Genomic DNA, 23,182 nt, shown 5'->3' on the forward strand with positions numbered 1-23,182 from the left:
CAGGAAGACAGACAAAAGACTCAGACACAAACTCCCTCCACCCAGAGTTGAAAAAATCCGGTTTCCTGATTGGTCCTCTGGTCAGGTGCTTCAGGTGGAAGAGACATTAACCCTTAGCTATCTGTTTATGACAATCATCCACAGACTTTATTAGTGTACTCTCTATGCCATTATCTAAATAATTGATGAAGATATTGAACAGAACCAGACCCGTAACTGATTCCAATTTATAGGCTATGGCTGTGATCCTGCTGTCTTTTCTCAGACAAACCTCAGAAAGGTAGATATCCAAAGGCACAAATGGCACTTAGGCATCTGTGACCTGCCACTGACTTTTAATGTGAGTTAGGTGAGTAATTGCCACTTGTGCCTTTGAAAATGTACCCCACAATTGCTTCAAATGGAATTTTGCTACTTCAAGACCTACAGAATCTGACCCTATACAGCGTAGAAAGATTACTGAAATGCAGCCACAAGTGGGGTTGGAACAGATCTGCTTTTTAGCAGCATGCAGCAACATTACACAAAAGGTAAGTTAAGAAGTGATGTAGAATAACGTTTTCAAATGAAACTGCAGTGAGAAGTTAGGGAGACAGGATATAACTAACCAGATTAGAATTTGGCAGGAGACTGGTTTTAAATCAGTACTGTTAAAAATCTTGCACACAGTTTTGTATATACAAGACCATCTTGAATTACCTCCTTTTTTTTTTTTGCAATTTGATGAAATAACAGACTCAAATTAATATACACATTACACTCAAATTTTGATCCAGTCAGAGTGCAGAAAGGAAGTAAAGTTATTGTTTCATAATTGTATATTACTCTTATTTATGCATAGCCTTATGGTGTGATCGACTGAGGGGTTCTGAAATGCATAATTAGCATCTGTCTAGTGGGTGTCAGTGGGAGTTTTGCCTGAAGGATTGCAGGATTGGGCTTGACATTAGCTGGTATGCTTTTCATAATTACCCCAATATGCCGGATACCCGCTGTGACAAAGTTCCTCCTTTACTTTGGTGGGTCCTGTGCTTATTGGCGGATTTGCTCACCTCAGTGATCTTCCCCTCAGGTAACCCACAGTCTGGGTCAACTCCTCCTGTGTCTGATCAGGAGTTGCGAGGTTTGGTGGGAACCCGAGCCCGCCCTCTTCTCCGGGTTCCAGCCCAGGGCCCTGTGGATCGCAGCTGTGTATAGTGCCTCCTGTAACAGCTGCATGACAGCTACAACTCCCTGGGCTACTTCCCCATGGCCTCCTCCAAACACCTTCTTTATCCTCACCACAGGACCTTCCTCCTGGTGTCTGATAATGCTTGATTGTCTGATAATTCCTCAATCCTCCAGCAGCACACCCTCTCAGTCTCAGCTCCTTGCACCTCTTGCTCCCAGCTCCTCACACGCGCTTCCTCTCCTCTGGCTCCTCCCCACCTGACTGGAGTGAGCTCCTTTTTAAACCCAGGTGCCCTGATTAGCCTGCCTTGATTGGCTGCAGATGTTCTAATCAATGTAGCTATCTCTACTGCCTACTAGAAAGATCTTAATTGGCCCCAGGTGCCTTGATTAACCTGGAGCAACTGCCATTTGGTTACCAGGGTCCTAGGGATTTGTTTAGCCTGGGGCTAACATACCTGTTCCTCAGTACTTTACTGTAACTGTCTGGCCTTGCCCCATCACACCGCATAACTCAGGACCACTATGGGGGCCATGTGTTTTCAACCACCTGTGAAGTGCGAATTTTCCCTTTGAACAGCTTTTTCTTGAACGGGGTAATTTATTTATTTTTATTAAAAGATTTTAAAAAACAAACAAGAAAAAGGTTGTTTTAAGAAAAAATATCCTTCCTGGGGAAAAAAGTAATAAAGAATATACATTGTTTTTTCATTCAGTACCTGAGATGGTTTAACTCTCTCACTCTGTCTCTCTCGGAACCTAGATAGCCCACAACGCCATAGTACTGAACCTCTCTCTCTGTGTGCTGATCACTGGAAATGATTAGAGTTGCTTATAATTATAGTAGTTCATAGTTCCTTAGTATCTTGTTGTCTGCTTCCCTCTTTTTTTTTTTTCTTGGTTAACAACAGCATTTGCTACTTACTTTTTCAACCTGTTTTGTTGGGATTTCCTTTAGTTTCTTCACTTTTGTCCATTGAATTTGGTGAGAGACATAATTTCTCTCAAAAGCCGCCTTATTTTCTCTCCAACTGTCAATTTTTAGAGTGTGGGAGGGTGATGGAAACAAGCAGGTGGTTGAATAATTCTAGGGGGCTGGCAGCTGCCACCTTTCAGCTTTGCAAAGACAGAATCAAGCCTTGCATTTGTAACTCCTATAATATCATACACCACTCAGTATGAAACCAAGGGTCATGGGGTTTAGCTCAGTAGTCATGTATTTCTTCTGGTCCTCTTGAGCAGCTGACTGGCTGGTTGGCCTCTCTTGTTCTCATCTCTTTTTATATCCTTGTCCTTACCCTTTATTCCACCTTTATTTTTCCCTTATTCCCTGTCGGCCTTCTTGTCCACCTCCTCTTACCTCTGCTTCTTGATTCATTCTGTTCCCTTGCTCTGTGTCCTCCTGTTGTCTTGCCTGTCCTTCTTTCCATCCCACATTTTACTCTCAGCCTTGATTTACTCCAAAGTTTGCTCTCTGCCCTTCTTACTTCTGTCTTTCATTCCATGATTTCCACTCCTTATCCAGCTCCAGCTCCTCTCCCTTGCTTCTGATTTCCCCCTTGTACTTCTCATTTTCAGTCTCCTTTCCCAGCTCCTCAACCTTCACGTGCACATCGCTGTTCTCCAGTTGTTGGGAGCACTGCTAACTCCTTTGAGTGATTGAGAACCTCTGGTGCTCTGCTTCTTGTTCTGCCTACATGTGTATCAAGCAAAGAGCTAAATGCTCATCAGAAGTGTTGAACGTATGGACTGGCCATGTGGCAGCTGGGTGTGCGGCATTCCTTATCCTGCAGATGGCACTCTAGAAAACCAAGTATCTTGGAGGCTTGAGCACAAGACCAAAGGATGAAAATTAGGAGGAAGTTACCTTATATCCTGTGACATTCTATTTACTGTTATACAAAACCAAAAAATAACACCCATACACACAGACACACACACATAGAGGCAACAACACTCAGAAGTTAGGCCTGTGCTGTCTTAACTTGGCCTCCTTGTGCATATGCGTTAGGATACCATCTTTAATTATATGAGTACATGATATTTTTTCCACAGCACCCATGCTTCATTCAGTATGCAGGCTGGACAGTGCTCACTTAATGAGCAGCTATTCAATATGTTGTTGTATTGTCATTGTTCAGTCTGTGGCCCTAAGCCTTATTCACTGCACACTATTCAAACACTGCTCTGAAGACAAAATTAATAATTTCCTCCTGGAATTTTCCAGGGCACTCATCACTTTAGTATCTGAATGTTTCAGACATTAATTAATTTTCACAGCACTCCTGTTAGGTGAGAGGGTGGTATTATCCCCATTTTACAGATAGAGAGCTGAGGCACAGAAAGAGTAAAGTCAAAAGTATCCACTATTTTGGGTGCCTAATTTGAGACATCTAAGAGCTGAGTTTTCAGAGAACATGGCATTATTTGGCACTTTATATGTTCAAAGCACAACTCTCAGTGACTTTATTTGCAGCTGTGAGAGCTCATCACTTCTACAAATCAAACCCCAAACTTTGAAGTTGGGCAATTTGAAAATGAGGAAAACACAATTAGTGGCCACCTATGAAAAATTTGGTTTAAATGACTTGCCATGCATCACATAGGAACTCTGGCACAGGAAATGACAGACTCCAGTTCTCCAGGGCAGCATTCAATTGTCTTAACCATGACACCCGCCTTTCTCTTACACGCCTTCTAACTTCTGCAACAAATGAGGCAGAGGTCTTTCAAACAACAGCCTCTTTTACTACACAGCCCTGATTCATCCCAAGAGCAGGTCCATCTTGTGCACTCAGCAAGCAGAGTAATTATTCCAAATAAAGTCACTTTTATTTAAGAATAGAGTGTCCACATGGGGGAGTTATTATGGAATAGCTAAATTATACTGGAATAGTTATTTGGAATAGTTATGCTGGTCAATTTTCCTCATATAAACAAGCCCTAAACCACAAATCTTCTAACTCCCATTCCTGTGTTTTAACCATTCAACCAGGGTTCCTTTCCTCCTTTAAGGGTACATTTACTCAGGGATAAAAGCCCCATGGCCTGGCTGCAGCTGACCTGTGTTAGCTGACTCAGGCTCAGGGGCTCACGATACTGGGCTAAAAATTGCTATGTAGATTTTCAGGCTTGGGCTGGAGCTGGAGCTCAGCCCTCCACCCTGATAGGGTCCCAGAGCTCAGGCTCCAGTCTGAGCCCGAAGATCTAAACAGCAATTTTTCAGCCCTGTAACCCGAGCCTCACGAGCCTGAGTCAGCTGACCTGGGCCAGTCATGGATTTTGTATCCCTGTGTAGACATAACCTAAGTGAAAAAATTACAATCTTGTCAGTTATAGATGTTACTCACTTAGAATTTTTATAAGGAATTCAGAGGACTTCTTTCCTAATATCCACTTTTATCAACTAAAAATCCCTAAGAATAAACTGTCTCTTCAGGCCTCAGATAGATTCTCTTTATATTTTTTGTGTAAATCCAAGTAATAATAATAATAAACAAAGAGTCTGACCTTGCGAACACTTATGCAAGTACATAACATTATCCATGTGAGTTGTCCCATTGACTTCTATGGAATTACTTGTGTGAGTAAAGTTATTGGGTAAGTATTTGCCACATCAAGTGCTAAAATAGCCAATGGCCGGTTGTAGATAAAACTGTCTTTGGTGTTAAAATCTGATGCTGAGTAACCAAGATGTTTCCATTTTTCTGGTGGCACAGGGAGGTGCACTTCTCGGAGGCATCAATGCACTGCATACCTCATTTCCAGAAAACCCAATGGAGCAGTATCGAATGCAGTGTGAACTCATCCTGGAGCGACTGGAGCTGCAGAATCTTCTGCATGAAGAATTCAAAAGACTTGACAGGTGATAATACGAAGGTTAACAAAGAATTCAATAGAGTAAAAGGATTGCTGACAATAACTGTACTAAGAGATTCTAAAAATAGAACCTGACTTAGGAAAGAGACCTTCAGTGGAGTTGAAAAAGCAGGGGATTTTTAAAGGAGCATACTGAGATCATTATAGGATCATTTTTCATTCTGGGATTATTGAATTTATGGAGGGTTAAATAACATTTTAATGATTTCTCAACATACGTCCAGATAAATTTAATCTAATTCCAGTAAGGTCAGAAAGTTGCTCTTTGTTAATTTTATTAACTTTTTGATTCCTGTTTGTTAAAGTACAGCAAGCTTTGCTTTATTTTTTTTAAAAAGGTTATTTTATGTTTGTCTGGTTGGATCCCTTTCTTTGTGATAATGGGTGATAAGTCTGGATCAAAATTATTTTTTGGGCTGATATATTTCTTGATACTGAAAATATTTTAGATTCTCACTGGATGGTCAGCAGCTTTTAGCTCACTGGTTTCATCTTTGGAAAGTCTATATGTTCTTAATAATAGAAAACTCCTTTTAACTTATTGAGGTGAAGTAATAATAGTCTAAAGAAAAAATAACTTTTGTCTCCTGAACTGACAGCAAGCTCCATAAGAAACACATACTTGTTTTTATTAAAGAAAGATAAAAGAATAATGTTATTAAGGGAATAAAAGCAGCTGTGAAAATATGAATTTCCCTTGAAAAATGTTCAGCTCTGTTTTATAACACAGAGTAAGTCACATTCCCAATAAGCCTACAGAGCAATAAAAGCAACTGAAATGAAGTTGAAGGTGAGCTGGCTCCAAGAGACCTAAGCAAGTTTTAAAGTAGAAAAAAAGTTCACATCATTTTGCTGCTTTTTTTTTTTTAAAGATCCTTTCTACCTTGGAGAAAACCACATCATAATGAATAAATGCCTTACATTTATATAGCATCTGCTGTCTCAAAGGATACGCAAGCCATATGTAGTACATAGGAATTATTTTATCCACCACTGAAATGCAGTCACTTCTGAGCTGGAACATAGCTGTTGTTATTAGTGCATAAAAATACTGATTTAGAACATGAAGCGAAGAAAAATAGTATCTCCTGTTAAAATGGGTGAGTTTAGGCAGAATACAATTAACCAGACTGATATTTGGCCAGAACACTCCTGTTGTTTCGAAATGAGCTATGAGAATGAAAACAACAACCACAAATGGTGAGAACCTGGTTTTACGGAGCATCCAGAAAGCTTCACCCCAAGCACTATAGAGCGTCTTAATATATTTGTTCCATAGTGACTCTGAGGGAAGTGAATCAATCATCAACAACCACTTCTTCAAGCAGCATGTAAATTTTCCTCACCTGTCGCTCATCTAAGATTTGACCCTGTTTAGCATGAGATCTGATGAGATCACAGTTCTAGGAAGTGTCACTGCAGGGTGCATCGCTCATAAGCACTACAGGCATTTGTGATTCTGTAAACCTATTTTTTAAAAATTGAAATAAAAAACCATAACTCTGGTTAACTTCTAGAACTTGTTGGTATATCTTGATGCAGGGTAATAATCAGGATACGTTATGTATCTACTCTTTAAAACAGTAACCTTTTTGCCTAAATCTAACTGTGTGTGTCACATTGTGAATAACCCAGAAAGAGAATATGCACATGCAGAAAAAAGGACTTAAGTAAATAATACTAAATATAAATTACACTGTCAAATGGAACAGTCTACATTTTCATACTAAAATCCACTTTTTGTTTGAGCAAAGTTCACAGGCAATTTGCAAGAGTGAACCAATATGGTTGTAAATGCTAGTATTTAATAAGTATGGACCAAATTCTGCCACCCTTACTCATGCTAAGTAATGCATTACTCCATAAATAGTTCTCCCTACCATGAATAAGAAGGCCAGATTCTGCTCCTTAATACAGGAGCAAAAGGAGATTAGACATTGCTGCACTAAGGCCAGTGTTATATGTGGAACATAGTGATTCTATTATGCTGCTGGATTCCTTTGTAGCCTCTCTACACACATATACATACGTGTGTGTGTGTGTGTGTGTGTGTATATAGATATATATATAAATGAAAAATTAACCTACTCACTTGTAAAAATATTTTTTCCTCCTCATCCAACAGATTACAGAATGAAAATTCATGCCAGTTGCAGCCCGGAGAGACCAGCAAAAATACTGCTTATGGATCTTTAAGCGATGGTACCTTTGGGCAGTCAGAGCAAATGTCCCAGACAGAACTGTCAGACCAACAAGGGAATAACTGCAAACAGCAAAATTCTTTGGTCAAAGGGAGAAGTAAAGCTGATACGCATCTTGAGCCTTCAACTTGCCAGGCAGCTGGTAAAAACAGAGATACAAATAACCTGAGTAAACACAATGACAGCAGAGCTGATGGCAGCTTGACCTGGTTTGACAGCATGGTAGATGACAACATGAATGCTGAAGAAAGTGTTCAGCAGTCCCTAATCCCCACGAGACCTCTAGATAATTTGGCTTTGAAAACAATGAATGACAAATCCTGTTCTAAAGAAAAAAGTGATTCAAGACAAAGCAGAGAAACTGGGATGGGACAGTCACTGGCAACTGTGGATCTCAGTGGTACTTCTAGACAGGATGTAGTTTCTGGTATTGATGAGAAAAGGACAAAAGGACATATAAATCTTTATTCTGAGGCAAATATTAAAGATCCAGCCTCAGAAAATGCTAGTGTGCCTGATTCAGTGGTGACACAACAGGTCTCTAAGAGGTGGCAGAGATTGCGCACAGAGAGAGCTCACAATTTTTGTGCAAGTACACAAGACCCCAAAGCAGACACCCTTCCTTCTCCACTGTCTTTCCCATCAGCAGCTGACACACAAGTTCCTTCAGGTGATATGAATAATGTTTGTGCAATAGGAAGGAGTAGGAATAATGTGCCGGTAGTAGCTGACAAGCAGATAACTTCCATGAGAAAAAGAAATAAAGACCAAACGGTGAAGGAAGCAATGGCAACAGGTTACAATGAGCCAGAAATCATTGAGAGTGAAGGACCTCCAGTGGCTAAACTGGCTAAATTTTCATTCAGACAGAGGACAAAATTTGTTCATCCTTCTGAAAGTAAGAGCAATGCAGAATTGCCTCCCTCACAATCAGAGGCTGTTTTTACGCCTCACAGGATTTTGAGAACTGTAGCAGAAGGAGAGCAGCCAGAGGAAGAATGTTATCGCCCTGCGAAACACCAGAAAAAGCTAATAAGTTTAGGAAACAGTAGTTTGGAGAAGAGACCCCTTGATAATAAAAGAAAGGAGCAGCAGCAAAATGAAACCTTACAAAGAGAAATCAAAGAAGCTACAACTGGACACTCAGAGACCAAACAGATCTCAGATATCAGACACCATGCTGGGTTAACGCCAACTGCCGAGAAGAGCAGGAAAGGAGAGGAAATGCCTGGTGGCCTGAGCACAAAGAAGGTGTGCTCCAGCACATTAGCAAAACTAGCCAGGTTTTCCTTCATTTCACCTCCTGAATCAAAATCAGAAAATCCACCATCACTTAATGTCACCAGCAACAGCAAGGAAAGCCAGGGACTGCCTCTGAAGACCCATTCTGAGAGCACCAGCAGCAAAAGAAAGTGTTTTGGACTGGGGAGTGCCAGCAATAAAAATGTGGTCACAGGAAAATCTCTCTTCTCAATATCAGATTTAGACGATGCCACATTAGATTTTGATTGGGATGAAGAGATTAGGAAAAACCCAAGGTCATAAACCATAGTACTTTCCCCAGCCCCGATCCACCTGTCATTATCAATATATTACTGGGAAACAATATCACTCATATTAATTATTTCCAAAGCTTTCAGGCAGCACTTCAGCTGGCATAAATCAAAATATTTCTTTTAAGTCATTGGAGCTATGTCAATTTACAGCAGGTGAGGATTTGACATACACCACAGTTCAGATGCTACGTTTACCTCTCTAATAGTTTACAAGACTGTTTATAATATCTGTTGACTGTTTCAATTGACCTGGTATAACTTGAAAACTCATGTGATTTGTGATCATATTCAGAGTATAGTGGTACCTGCAAATGAAGCAGGATTAATTGACATTTTTTTCTTAATTCAACTCATAAACCACACACGATTGTAATTGATCTTGTGTCCCATGGACCATTTATTCCAATCTTCTGAGGACAGTGTTAGCAAGATGGCAAAGCAAAAGCTAACCGTGCAGTTATATTTTGTTCGTCCTTTACATGCCTTCTTCCTTGATGCATTTAGTGATATTGTGATATACCATTCTGTTGTGATATGTATTCCTGTGTTATCAATATCAAGAGAATTTTGCTCTGTCTGTGGTTACTGTGGTCCATTGTCCTTTTGATGTGTTGCGTATGCCTGCTTTCTTTCTTTCTTTATTTAACTAGTAGTATCCACTGGTCCAGGCACTTGTTAATAGGATCTTGCAGCTTGCATCTGTCCACGACACAGTGATGGCTTGTGCTGCATACTGGGGTTCTGTATGCATTCTGGGGTCATCAGTGTCTATTTTTACCCCATAATTACACCTCTCTTCTAGAAAATCCCCCTTAAGATAGAGCAGTAGTTTTCAAACTTTTTTTCTGGCAACCCAGTTGAAGAAAATTTTGATGCCTGTGACCCAACAGAACTGAGGTTTGGGGTGTGGGAGGGGCTCAGACTGCAGACAATGGGAGAGGCAGGGGTGGGCAGCACACAGAGCCACCTGGCGTCCCCTGAGCTTGGTGCCACAGGGACATGCCGGCCACTTCCGGGAGCCACCTGAGTTAAGCGCCGCTTGGCTGGAGCCCACTCTCCGAACCTCCTGTCCCAGCCCTGAGTCACCTCCTGCACCCTAACTCCCTCCCAGACCCCGCATCCCCTCCCACACTCTGAACCCCTCAGTCTCACGCCCTGCCCGAAGCCTCCTCCTGCACTCCAAACCCCTCGGCTCCACCTCCCAGCCCAGATCCCCCTCCTGCACCCAAGACCCCCTCATCCCCAGCCCCATCCCAGATCCCGCACCCCCAGCTGGAGCCTTCACCTTCTTCCGCCCCCCAGATGGTGAAAATGAGTGAGTGAGCAAGGGTAGGGGAGAGCAAGCGAGGGAGGGAGGGGTATGGAGTGAATGGGAGCAGGGGTTTGGGGGAAGGGGAGTGGGCAGGGCAAAGGTATTCTGTGTTCTGCAATCAGAAAGTTGGCAATCAGGCAGGCACACAGCCCCTGCCCATGATGCCAGCCTCTTCCTGGTGCAGGGCTGAGATGGACTTTAGCCTCACCACCACCACTGTTACGGGCCCCGCCCCTGCTCCTTTTCCCCCCAAGGCCCCACCTGTTGGCCAGGCCAAAAGTTGGAGCAGGACCATGATAAGAGCTGATCAGGGAGCCCAGTCCACTGTGGGTGAGCCCTGGACCCTCCACCTGTCCTAGCCAGAGGCTGAGAAGCCCCAAAGCAGCCCCTGGCCTGTGTCCCCACCCCCAAGGGCATGCCACCCAGAGCAGGTGGAGGGTACAGGGCTCCCCACAACAGCCTGGGCTCCCTGGATGGCTCTTATCACAGCCCAGCTCCAGCCTCCATCCTGGCCAGAGAATGAAGCCTCATAGGAAAAGAAGGAGCAGGAGGCAAGGCCACAACTCCCCCACTTCTACCAAGGGTTTGGTGCTCCTGACTGAAGGAGATTGTAAGTCCCTTCTGAGCTGACTGTGACATCTGTCCTGAGTAAGTTTTAAAGTCAATAGTTTTGCCATCAGTATTCAGTTTCACTCTCTAGGCAGGCTCTGTGTCATCCCAAATAACAGATCCCAGAAACAATGGATCTTGATTTTCTGTAATATAAGTCGGCTCCTTGACTGCTTTAATGGAGCAAACAGCTGCAGAATGTCCATATTTCATGCATTTATTACATAGTGTGTCTGTGGCTAGACATGCATCATCTCTTGGGATATGACTTTTTCCACAACTTGGTCATGTAGTCTGGAATTTGTCCTTCTTAACCCGGGTGTTCTCGCTCCTTGCCTCAGGGGTTTTATGATAATGACTTCTAACACTCAAGTGTCTGTTTATAGCATCTAATCTCTTTTCAGGTTTTTCAATTTGCTCCTGACTTTTGTTCTGTTATTTGTCTAGTTCAGACTGCTTTGCTTTCTGTATACCTGTGACTAGGGTTAAGTCTATTTTCAGTTGTGGCTGCTGTGAATGATTTTTATCTGTTAACTCAATAAACTGCCTATCTCTGATGTTTTGCAATCCCAGAAACACAGTTTCAGCCAATACATGGAGAGCTCTTATAAAACATTCAGCATTTCCCCCAATTTCCTGAATTCTCTGACGGAAACATGCTCTTTCACAAACCACATTTCTCCTAAGTATAAAGTGTGCATCAAACATAGCCAGAGCCCTTTCATAGTTATCTTTGTGACTGTCTTCAGTAAAGTCAAAGGATTTAAAGATATGCTCTGCCTGCTTTCCCATAGCATAAATTAAAGAAGACACCTCTTTAGCTCCAGTTTTTTGTGGCGTTTGTTTGCAATTTGAAACCTTGTAAAATACAGCTTCCAATCTGTCCATTCTGAAGGTTTGTCAAAGCTAACGTTCTCTGGAGCATTGACGAGTGGCATGCTGATGAGCTCCTGTAACCTTTGTTGCTGTTTTCCTTCTGTTTACAACCTTTGTTGCTGTTTTCCTTCTGTTTCTGTTCTTAGTATACTTCTGGCACCATGTCATGTTTCTGTACCAGAAATGGACCAACTAGAGAGTCTCCTTCTTAGCGAGGCACACACCAGATATGTTCATCGTAAGATCCTTTGAGTTCTATTATAGTGGAGCTATATAAAAACTTTCTAAAATGGGGGTCATTTAAGCACTCTAAAATCTATATAACCCATGGGGCAGTGTGTTATGCTGTCAACAGACTTCCAGATCCACTATTTTTCTATTTTTATTTTTTTCTTTAATCCTTTGTTTTGTTATCTTATAGTATCTCCATAATTTTTCAGTACTCAGGGTTCATTCTATATGTGCAACCATTTTTTTCTATTCTAAATGCAGCCACGCTTTCATTATGGGAGGAATATAGCACACTGGTTACCATTAAGATGTTTAAACGAGAGTCCTAGGGCACTAAATTTGTTTGTAGCAGCAACTGTAGGCACCGATCCTGTGAACACTTATGCACATGTGTAATATTACTGATATATAGGTGTTAGAGCAAAGGTCAACTATTTGCTTATCATCCCAGCTGCTCCCCACACACACGTAGCTGCTTTCTGCGTAAACGTACACAAGATACTCAGTAAAGGAAGTCAAACAGATGCATCCTGATTACCCCTAGAAAGGAATTCAAAAATTGCATGAGCTAATAGAATTTACGCATGCTAAGTTGTTTGTTACCGGGTATAAAAGGGCTGCTCTGCGCTTGTAAGGTGTGCTTCTCCCTCTGGCATGAGTCAAGGGGAGCACCCGCTCAGGTGACTGATGAATAAAGAACTTGGCAACCGTCTTCTAGTCTTCCGTGCCTCCTTGGGGTAATTGAGTAGCTCCAGGGGAAAACGAGCCTGTTTGGCTAACAATGGCGACCCAGATGGGACTTCTCTCCCTGTAGAGGGCGCCGACCGGCAGCTGAGGGCGATTCCGAGGAGTGGCCACCTCGAGCTGTTGGTTTGCTCGGGCTCCGGATCATCACAATCGGCCGGGGCGGCTGCGTCCTCTCTAAAGAGAACTCCGAAGGACACGGAAGCAAGACGGCTCCAGAAGAAGGGGAAGTCCGACTGCCGGACGCAGCCATTTCGGGCGGTAAGTGCGTTTACCTCCTGGGATTTGAGGAATAGTGCCCCCGAAGTGTGGGTTGGACAGTGGAAACCCTCTAGGCGGCCCGTATGCGGGAAGGTATATTAACACTACTGCAGTTTTGTAAATGTCTTGTTGTTGTGTTTCTGGTTAAGGAGTAAACAAGTAACGGCCAATGAGTAACGTCACTAACTCCACTAGTTTATGGGCCGTTCTTGACAATTATTGGGACTTGGAGCAACCTCAGGGATTGCTCTTGTTCCTAGGAGGGGTAATCTTGTTCCTCCTCTTAATGGTGTATTGGAAACCAAAATTATAACTGACTAAGGGTCTTGTGTGAAAGGTGGATGAGTGCCGCTGATGAGGTCTGAGACTTAAGCTGACTCCAGCCGCCCCAAGACTCCTGCGAAGGGAAACCCGGTGACCAGGATATCTTGATTGCAAGGGGGGTCAGCCAAACCTCATGACCCAGTGGATATTTGAGTTGGGGCTAGATCCCTACCCTTTCCTCTGTTTCGATACCTCTGTCTCGATAAAAATCGGGTAAAGCATAATGGGGTCTGGACAAAGTACCTTCTCCGGGACACCCTTGGGATGTATGCTGGATAACTGGAAGACATTTAGACGCCAGGCTGATTATGGAATTGTATTATGTAAAGACAATCTTGTAAAATTCTGTACTCCTTGAATGGACGACTTTCGGGGTGGAATGGCCCAAGGAGGGAACACTTAAACCAGAAATTGTACAAGCTGTACATAGTGTTGTGACCCAGGATGGGCATTGGGACCAATACCCCTATATAAATATCTGGCAGGACCTCGTGGCCAATCATCCCCCATGGTTGCAAAAATGTAGATCACGAACTATTAAAACCTTAATGGCCCGTGCCCCTGTTAGGAAACCCTGTCCCCCTGTTAAGAAACCTTGTCCGCCCGCTGTGATTCCTTCTGCCCCTGATCCTATGCCCTCCTCCTTTGTATCCTGGCCTCCCGGTTCTGGAACCCCCGATTGAAGGGCCCCCCCCCTCCTCTGAGGATAATGCCTCAACTGAAAATTTAAGGGATGAGCCAAGTGACCAAGACTCTTCCAAATGGGAGCCCCCTCCGATCTCTCTGAGCTCCCCGGTGTCTGACCACACTAGGAGCAAGACTGGCCCAGTGACAGCTCAGGAGGGGAAGGTGTGGAGCTTGGCACCTGACTATAATCCTGGGGATACTCGGTTTACCCTTATTAGCCCACCGGGCAAGGGTGGCCCGGTACTCCAAATGCCCCTAAAACAGAGCTATTTGTGTTCAATGCAGGAAACTGTAGCCCCTAATGGCGGTCTCACTATGGTATATGTTCCCTTCACTACTAGTGATCTATATAATTGGAAACAACAGAACCCCCCTTTTCAGAAGATCCCGCCCCACTAACAGCAGTGTTTGAAACCTTAATTACAGCCCATAACCCTACCTGGGGCGACATGAGGATCGCTCTTAACGCCCTGCTGATCGCGGAGGAGGGCGTTTAGTCCTCTCAAGGGCTAGCCAAATCAGTAGCAGACCCCGCCAAGGTGGCTGCGCAGTTGCCCAAGAGTCCTCCCAACTGGCTACATGACGAAACGGGCCGAAACCTCCATGGCCGATACGCCACGGCCATAGTACAGGGGATGAAACGCTGCATTAGAAAAAACCCCAAATTGGGCCAAGCTATATAATATAAGACAGGAAAAGAATGAAAACCCAGCCGCTTTTTACGAGTGACTTTGTAATAGTTGTAAAAGATACACCAACCTCAATCCTGAGGACACCAATGGGAAACGGGTATTAATCCCCCTATTCATTGGGCAGTCCTATGAGGACATTAGGAAAAAGATACAGAAGTTGGAGGGGGCGTCGGGCAAGAACACAGAGGAACTTTTAGAAATTGCTATGAAGGTTTATGATCGGAGGGACAATGAGGAGCGGAAGAAAGGGGCCCGCGTTTTAGCCCTGGCCCTGAGAGAGGGATATGAAGAAAGGGGGGACAAAGTTAAAGGATGGCCAGGGCCACCGGGGAAGGGACGGGGCCCCCGCCTGGGTCGGAATCAGTGCACTATCTGTAGGGAGGAGGGACACTGGAAGAATGAATGCCCCTGGTGACAGGCCATGAGAAAGGAACATAAAGATAGAACCCCGCCCCTTCCCATCCTCTACAACAATACAGGACTCTCGGGGGAGGAATCTTCCCCATAGGGGGGCCAGGGGACCCAGCAGCCCCTCCTGGCGGCACAAGCTGCCAGCCTGGATCCCATGGTAAAAATTAAAGTGGAGGGCCGCCCAATTGAAGCCCTTATTGATACTGGGGCCACCCTTAGTTTGCTCCCCCTTAATAAGGCTCCCCGTGGTAGAGCTCGGGGACGTGCCATAGTCCAAGGGATTGAGGGACAAACTACAGCTTTGGAAAAAACTCTGCCTCTCCTAGTGAAAATAGGGGACCATCAGATTTCACACCAGTTCGTTTGCAGCCCCTCCTGCCCCATCGCGCTGCTTGGACGAAATATCCTTACTAAATTGCAGGCGGAAATCTCGTTTGACAATGGGACCATGGAAGTTAGACTTCCTAAACAGCAAACCTCTAACTACCAGATGGCCCTCATGAGCGCTAGAAATCTTTTCCCGGAATACCAGGGGAATGAAGAGAGCCAGCTGCCGGGGGTTAACCTTGAGGTTTGGGCAGAGGAGGGAGGCGTTGCTCGGGCCCGGAATGCCTCTCCAGTGCATATTTCCCTTAAGGAGGGAAGCAGCCCGGTCCGAATTCGACAATACCCCCTTAAGCTGACCACTCAGATCGGGTTAAAACCTCTGATTCAAAAGTTTCTGCAGTGCGGGTGGCTCAGGGAAGGTACATCCCCATACAACACTCCAATAATGGGGGTGCCTAAGCCTAATGGATTGGTCCAGGACCTGAGACAAATTAACAAATTAATAGAAACCCCCTATCCTGTTGTCCCGAATCCTCATACTATCCTGGGACAAGTTCCCAGAACCCACAGCTGGTTCTCTGTTATAGATTTAAAAGATGCCTTCTTTTCCATTCCCCTTGATCCGGAGTCTCAGAGGCTGTTTGCCTTTGAATGGGAGGATCCAGGTACCCACTACAAGGCTCAATACCTCTGGACCGTTGTCCCACAAGGACTTACCTGTGCACCCGAGATTTTTGGCAGCCAGCTAAAAAGAGACCTTGCCCCATTCCTGGCTAGGCACCCTTCATGCAACATAGTCCAATATTGCGATATCTACTCTTAAGTACTGAAACAGAGGCAAAGAGCAAACTATAGAACTCCTTAACTACCTTGGGGCACAGGGGTATAAAGTCTCAAGGGAAAAAGCCCAATTGGTTAAGCAGCAGGTCACTTTTCTTGGATATCATCTTTGCCAAGGAAGGCGTAGTTTGGGTAAAGAAAGAATCCAGGTTATACTTGATAGCCCTCAACCCCGGAACCCCCGAGAATTAAGGGCTTTTCTGGGACTGACTGGCTTTTGTCGGCTCTGGATCCCTGACTACGGGGGAAGAGCCAAACCATTATATGAATCTCTAACCAAGGAAGGTCTGCTCCATTGGACATGGACTAGAGAGATGGAAAAAGCATTTCGAGAGTTTAAAGAAGCCTTGGTTCAGCCTCCCGCTCTAGCCCTCCCAGATCTCCGGAGACCATTCACCTTATACATTCACGAGAGGGGAGGGGTGGCTGCCGGAGTTCTGTGCCAAAGGTCGGGACCAACCTGGCGACCTATTGGATACTACTCAAAGGTGTTGGACCCTGTCGCCAAGGGGTGGCCTGCTTGTTTGCGGGCCGTTGCAGCAACCGCCCTCCTTGTCCAGGAGGCTGAAAAATTGACCCTGGGTGGGGACACTGAGGTTGTGGTCCCCCATGGGGTGCCTCAAATACTGGGAACGGGCGCTGGGGAAAACCTCTAAATCCTAGTCGACATACCAGATACGAGGTGGGGCTCTTGCTAGCCCCCAATTTAACTTTTAGAACAGTTAATTCTCTCAACCCAGCTACCCTACTGCCTGATCCCCAGGTTTCCCATGAGACCAGCCCCACTCATGACTGCATTGAAGTTTTGCAGCAGGAAACTAAACCTCGCCCTGACCTCTTGGACCTGCCCTGGCCTAACCCAGATATTGAGGGCTACGTTGACGGGTCCAGTTATGTGGTAAATGGCAAGCGGTTTACTGGAGCGGCAGTAGTAGTTAAGGGTGAAGGAATATACAAGTTTAAACTCAGCCCTAATTTGTCCGCCCAAGCGGCGGAGTTAGTGGCCCTTATTGAGGCTCTCCAGTTGGGGACCGGGAAAACTCTTAACTTATATACTGACAGTCGTTATGCCTACATGGTGGTGCATGCTCATGGGACCCTGTGGAGGGAAAGAGGGTTCATTACAGCCTCAGGCCAAAAGATTGCACACGGGAGCCTCATCAAAACACTTCTTGAGGCCCTGATGCTTCCCCTCTGGGTCGCCGTAATACATGTGCATGCCCATGGAAGGGCCCCAGAGGCCGAACAGCGTAGGTATAATCAATTGGCTGATCAGGCCGCAAAGGAGGCCGCACGAGAAGGGGCCTCATGGCTCCTCTTGGTTCAAGATACAGAAGCTAAAACCCCTCCTCCCCAATACACAGCTGAGGAAGTATGCCACGCGCAGGCTGCAGGGGCTCGGCAGGTTTCCTCTGGGTGGTGGAAATTGCCTGGAGGGGAGATTTTTGTCCCTCGACCAGTGCTTCAGGAAATTCTTAGGCTCCTACATAAAAAGGGACATATGGGGTCGGGAGCAATGGTTGATTTGGTCACCCGATCCCTTAAGGGGCTGGGCGTGCACATGGAAGCCCAGAGAATTGTTAGTAATTGTCCTGTTTGTCAACGAACCAACCAAAAGGGGCGTGGCCCTCCTGCCCCAATGGGAGGTCGGCCATGGGCCACCTTCCCTTTCCAAACGTGGCAAGTTGACTTTGCAGAAATGCCCCCTTGCAGGGGCTATAAGTACCTACTCGTATTTGTGGATCAGCTTACTGGATGGGTGGAGTGTTACCTCACCCGGCATTGTCAGGCCTGGGCTGTCACCAAGGCTTTGTTACATGAAATACTTCTTCTTTTCCATCTCCCTGAGGTAATTGAGTCTGATCAGGGAAGCCACTTTACCTCACAAGTGGTTCAACAGGTTTCTCAGGCCCTTGGTATACAATGGAAATTGCATACACCCTGGAGGCCACAGAGCTCGGGTCAGGTAGAAAGAATGAATAGAAGTCTCAAGGATACCCCTACTAAAATATGCACAGAATCTCGTTTGAAATGGCTTGATGCTCTACCACTCGCCCTTACCCACATTCAAAGGGCCCCGCGTAAGGGTCTTAAACTTTCACCCTTTGAACTGGTCTTTGGGTTTCCCCCCCGAATACTTATCCCAGGGTTCCGGGAGGATGTAAGCTGGGAAGTGGGGAATGACTCTTTATGGAAACAGGTTTCTGAGCTGCAATCTGTCTTGTTACAGCTGCATCGATACGCGGCGCCTTTCCAGGCCCTTCCCTTGGATCAGCCCGTGCATCCGTTCCAGATCGGTGACCAAGTCCTTGTCAAGAAGTGGAAATGTGACCCCCTTACACCACGATGGGATGGGCCACATGCTGTTTCGCTCATCAGCCAAGCTGCAGTTAAAATTCTCGGGAGCGACAAGTGGACGCATCACACGTGGGTAAAACGGTTCCTGAACCCTAACCTAGAGATCGAATCAAGAGAAGAGGACACCAGCCCTCTGTCCGGGGTGGCACAGGCGAAGACTCCACCTGGGAATATCAAGGACTAGATGGACTAAAAGGGCTGTTTAAGAAAAAGAGATAATGAAATTATCATTAATACTTTTGCTTATGTACTCCCATTACGGTTACGGCTGGGAAAATAGGTTTTTACAACTATGGGAGATTACAGCGAATTCCTTTAATCTTAGTAACTGTTGGGTGTGTGGAGGTCCAGGAGATTGGAATGAGTGCCCTGGGTGGCCCAACCAGTGCAACCCAAATGGTGGGTTAGTAACTTAAGTATAGTGCACGATGGGACAGGAATGTAGACTGAGAATAGTAGTCCTTGGCAACTCTATTCTTCCGGAATAGGCATCTTTTGCCTTAATCGAACGAGGCGGGAGGGAGTGTACGTAGGGGAGAGCAAATGTGACTGGACTCTATCCCTAGGATTTGATTGCTATGATCCCAACTGTGACCCGTACAACTGTTCTAAATATCAAGGGCGATGGAACTACACCCATGTGAGACTTACTAATAATAGCTGGGTAAGATGTTCCTACCAACAACATACGGGTGAAGGTTGTAAGGCAGTAGGACGGGATGGGTTCTTTGATGCTCTCTTTTTAAGTTGCCAGTGAGACAATACCACTAGCAAGGACCACGTGGTATGGTGGCATCAATGGGCATGGCAACACCATAATAGAATGCAGACCTATTTTAAACAATTTTGGTCCAGTACCAATAGGCCAAAATGGGGCTGTAATTGCGCTTGGAAGACAGGAGCTGGGGCATGGAAATGTGATTACTGCGATTCCGACGGCTGACTGTCAGCCATAATGGGGGTGCCCTTAGGGCCGGGTAATCACTTGTACTATGAACAATCATCGGACCCCGAAACCTGGGATAGTCCCTTTGCCAATGAGACTTGGGCCCTGAAAGGCCATTATTGGATCTGTGGGCCCTATGCTTATCGAAGATTGCCTCCAAATTGGTCAGGAGTATGTTATGTTGGATATATTAGACCCTTGTTCTTTTTATTACCCCAAATACAGGGAAATAAATTGGGAGTTAAAGTATATGATGACTTAATTAGAGAAAAGCGGTTCGTGGACTCTACCTTGGCTGCCGGAAGCTCCCAAACATGGGGAGCTCGGGAGTGGCCCCCTGAAAGAATGATAAAACATTATGGCCCGGCCACCTGGAACCCAAATGAATTAATATCAGGGGCCAGGGAGCCTATTTATAACATAAATCGGATAATTAGGTTATAGGCTGTTTTGGAAGTATTAACCAACCAAACAGCTGCGGCTCTTGATCTTTTGGCCGATCAATCAACTCAGATGAGAAATGCGATTTATCAGCACCATATGGTCCTCGATTATTTGCTGGCAGAAGAAGGAGGAGCCTGTGCATTATTGAATCAGTCTAATTGCTGTTTACAAATAAACGATAATGGAAAGGTGGTAAAACAGCTAACAAAAGAAATGTGAAAGTTAGCCCGTGTCCCGGTCCAAACATGGGGTGGGTGGAACACAGACTGGTTTACTTCCTGGTTACCACAACTAGGATGGCTCCGAAAAGGTTTCCTCTTCTTTGTACTCTTTATTACAACCCTATTAACCCTAACTTGCTTTGCTCCCTGTTTAGTTGCTTTAATCCGACGAATGACTAACTAAGTTGTATATCAACAAATGATGGCACTATACCGGCCAGTGAAAACTGAAAATTGGGGGCCACAGAGCTCTCAAAATGCTTTTAAGGGGGGAGAATCTGTTAGAGCAAAGGTCAACTATTTGCTTATCATCCCAGCTGCTCCCCACACGCATGTAGCTGCTTTCTGCGTACACGTACACAAGATACTCAGTAAAGGAAGTCAAACAGATGCATCCTGATTACCCCTAGAAAGGAATTCAAAAATTGCATGAGCTAGTAGAATTTACGCATGCTAAGTTGTTTGTTACCAAGTATAAAAGGGCTGCTTTGCGCTTGTAAGGTGTGCTTCTCCCTCTGGCATGAGTCGAGGGGAGCACCCACTCAGCTGACTGATGAATAAAGAACTTGGCAACCATCTTCTAGTCTTCCGTGTCTCCTTGGGGTAATTGAGTAGCTCCAGGAGGAAACGAGCCCGTTTGACTAAAACAGGTGCACTGAAATCACCTGTGTGTATGTTTGCAGTATCAGAACCTAAATGTGAAAGCTACAGCAGAAGTAGAAAAGAGCAGGTATAGCAAAGCTTTCTGGCCCTGTAAAGTACATCTACTCTGCACACTTCTTTCTGCAGAGTGTAGTGTACATACACATGGAGCCCTCCTACCATGAGTATGAATAGCAGTGTGGTTCATGAGTCATGGCTTAGGCAAGTAAAGACATGCCTGAGGGGGGGACATACTAGCACACATACCCTACATAGCTCTTGACTTGCCCATGTCATGCCTCCCTGTCTACATGCTGTTTTGAACAGTGTGGTATCCCACTGCTGGAGCCTTTCCCTGCCACAGGAAAAGACTCAGGTAGTGGGGGAAGGCTCCAGCAGCAGGGAAAGGTTCTTCTAGTTCCCCATTGCTGGAACTTTTCTCCACTGCATTCCCCCTGCCAGAGCCTTTCCTCGCCACAGTAACCACTTAACCTTCTCTTTGTTACGCTACGAAGATTGAGCTCTTTGAGTCTAGCACTATAAGGCATGTTTCTAATCCTTTAATCATGCGCGTGGCTCTTCTCTGTTGCTGCTGTTCTTGCAGGAGCTCTTGCTAGAGACAGGGCTGGCTCTACTGTTTTTGCCACCCCAAGAGGCGCGCCGAATTGCCGCCAGAAGGCGGGAGCAGTCCCTGTGCCCTTAGGGCGGCACCCTCGTTTCCATGGTGGCTGAAGACAGAAGCTGGGCCACCCCGGACAGCTGAACATAGAAGCTGCTACCGAATTGCCACCGCCGCGGAAACGCGCGTGCCACCCTGAAGGCACACAGACTGCTCCCACCGCCAGCAGCGGCAATTTGGTGCGCTGCTTGGGGGGCAAAAACATAGGGATTCCGGCCCCTTGCAGATTGCTGCCCCAACCACCTGCTTGGGATGCTGGTGCCTGGAGCCGGCCCTGGCTAGAGATCAAATTACATAACGGGTATAAAATGCTGCAGGGGCGTGGCCTTCCAGCTTCTCCACCAACCCCTAGATGCCAATCAACTTTGTGCCCCCCCCAGCCCCTCAATTAATTACTCATTTAATTCCATCCCTATATCAGTTCTGTGCCCCCACATCAGCTCATTTTGTGTCCCCAGACCTCAAAACTGCCCTTACCCCTATTGCAACTCTGCTCCTCCTGCAGCTGTGGAGGCTCAAGGTGTGGGGCGGAGGGGTAGAGAGAGAGGGCAGCTCCAGACCTGACAGGAGAGAGAAGCAGAGAGGGATCCCTGAGTTGTTGGACTGTTTCCCCTCCCTCCTGTACCCACCTTTCCTGTGAAAATGATATTGCTGCACCTTGTCCCCCCTCCTTTACCCAAACACTTCTGAGTTCCGGGGGGGTAGGGGAGAGGAAAGAGCTCTGCCTGCCTCCTATAGCTGCGCTGATCAACTGTTCTTCCCCAGGAGGTGGGAAATCAGCCATTGAGGGCTATTGGGCAAGGCTAGAAATCTCATGAAGGCTGGAGCTTCTCTCACCATTGCCCAACTGGCTCCAGCAGGAACCAAAATTATGCCACTGCTGATGAAATTGTGATAGTTGGCCACACTGTGTCCTTGGGAATCCAGGAAGTGGCCTTGAGAGGGGGAAATGGGGAAGCTGACATTTGGAGGCAAACAGCTCATAGGATAGAGGCCTGTAGAAGAAAGAGCACAGTTGCAAGTGTGGTGCACAGCTGCTATAATGCAGCCCAGTATTTGGCACATGTATTTACCTAAGTACTTTAAATTATAATTAGTGTATTTTTAAATCTGACACACAGTTTAGTCTCTGTGGCATACTTTATCCTGTGTTTGCTTGACCAGTGGGAAATTAATTTACTAATGCATTACATGTTTACAGGTAAATGTGAATCCTAAATTACCTTCAGTGACTTGTTTGTTACAGTCCTCCTTGTAGCTGTATTCTCTATAGAATTTTGTCTTTATTCTCAGCTTACTGTGAAGATAACAGAGCTATTATGGAAGGCACAGCAAGTCCTTGGAGAGGCTCCATTGCAGATAGAAGGCCTGATTCTCTTTTCACTTGCTTAAATTAGGAGTAACTCCAATGAAACCAAGAGAGTTGTTTTGGTGTAAATCTAGTGTGAGGAGAATCAGATCCACATTCTCTCAGTGGGAACTAATAAAGGCAGAACAGCACTAATTATAGTATTCAACTAATAAGAGATGGGGAAGGTAACAGCCAGAAATCGCTGACAAGACTCTCTTCTGCAAGAATCTGAACATGAGGTAAGATTCACTGCCCTCCTTCACTCCTTGTGCGCTGTTCAGGCCGTTCAAAGGGAGCGGAAAACACACACATTTCCAGCAAAGTGCTGAGCCAGCATATACTCAGAACCCTGTCCTACCTCCCTATTGCCTTGGTGTAAGGGGTGTGGCGAGAGCACACTCTGTTCCTGTTATCCTCAGCA

General features: G+C 45.5%; 1 protein-coding gene across 1 annotated transcript in view; it reads left to right on the forward strand.

The window, feature by feature from the left end:
- Window positions 1–9,381, forward strand: part of MCM9 (minichromosome maintenance 9 homologous recombination repair factor) — a 78,320-nt gene extending 68,939 nt beyond the window's left edge. The window contains exons 12-13 of the mRNA XM_050949472.1: window positions 4,890–5,035; window positions 7,175–9,381. Of these exons, the coding sequence (XP_050805429.1) occupies window positions 4,890–5,035; window positions 7,175–8,795 (1,767 nt within the window). The 3' untranslated portion in view covers window positions 8,796–9,381. The remainder of the gene's footprint in view (window positions 1–4,889; window positions 5,036–7,174) is intronic.
- Window positions 9,382–23,182: the final 13,801 nt, after the last annotated feature.

Source organism: Gopherus flavomarginatus, chromosome 4, assembly GCF_025201925.1.
Source record: "Gopherus flavomarginatus isolate rGopFla2 chromosome 4, rGopFla2.mat.asm, whole genome shotgun sequence".
Taxonomy (NCBI): Eukaryota; Metazoa; Chordata; order Testudines; family Testudinidae; genus Gopherus; species Gopherus flavomarginatus.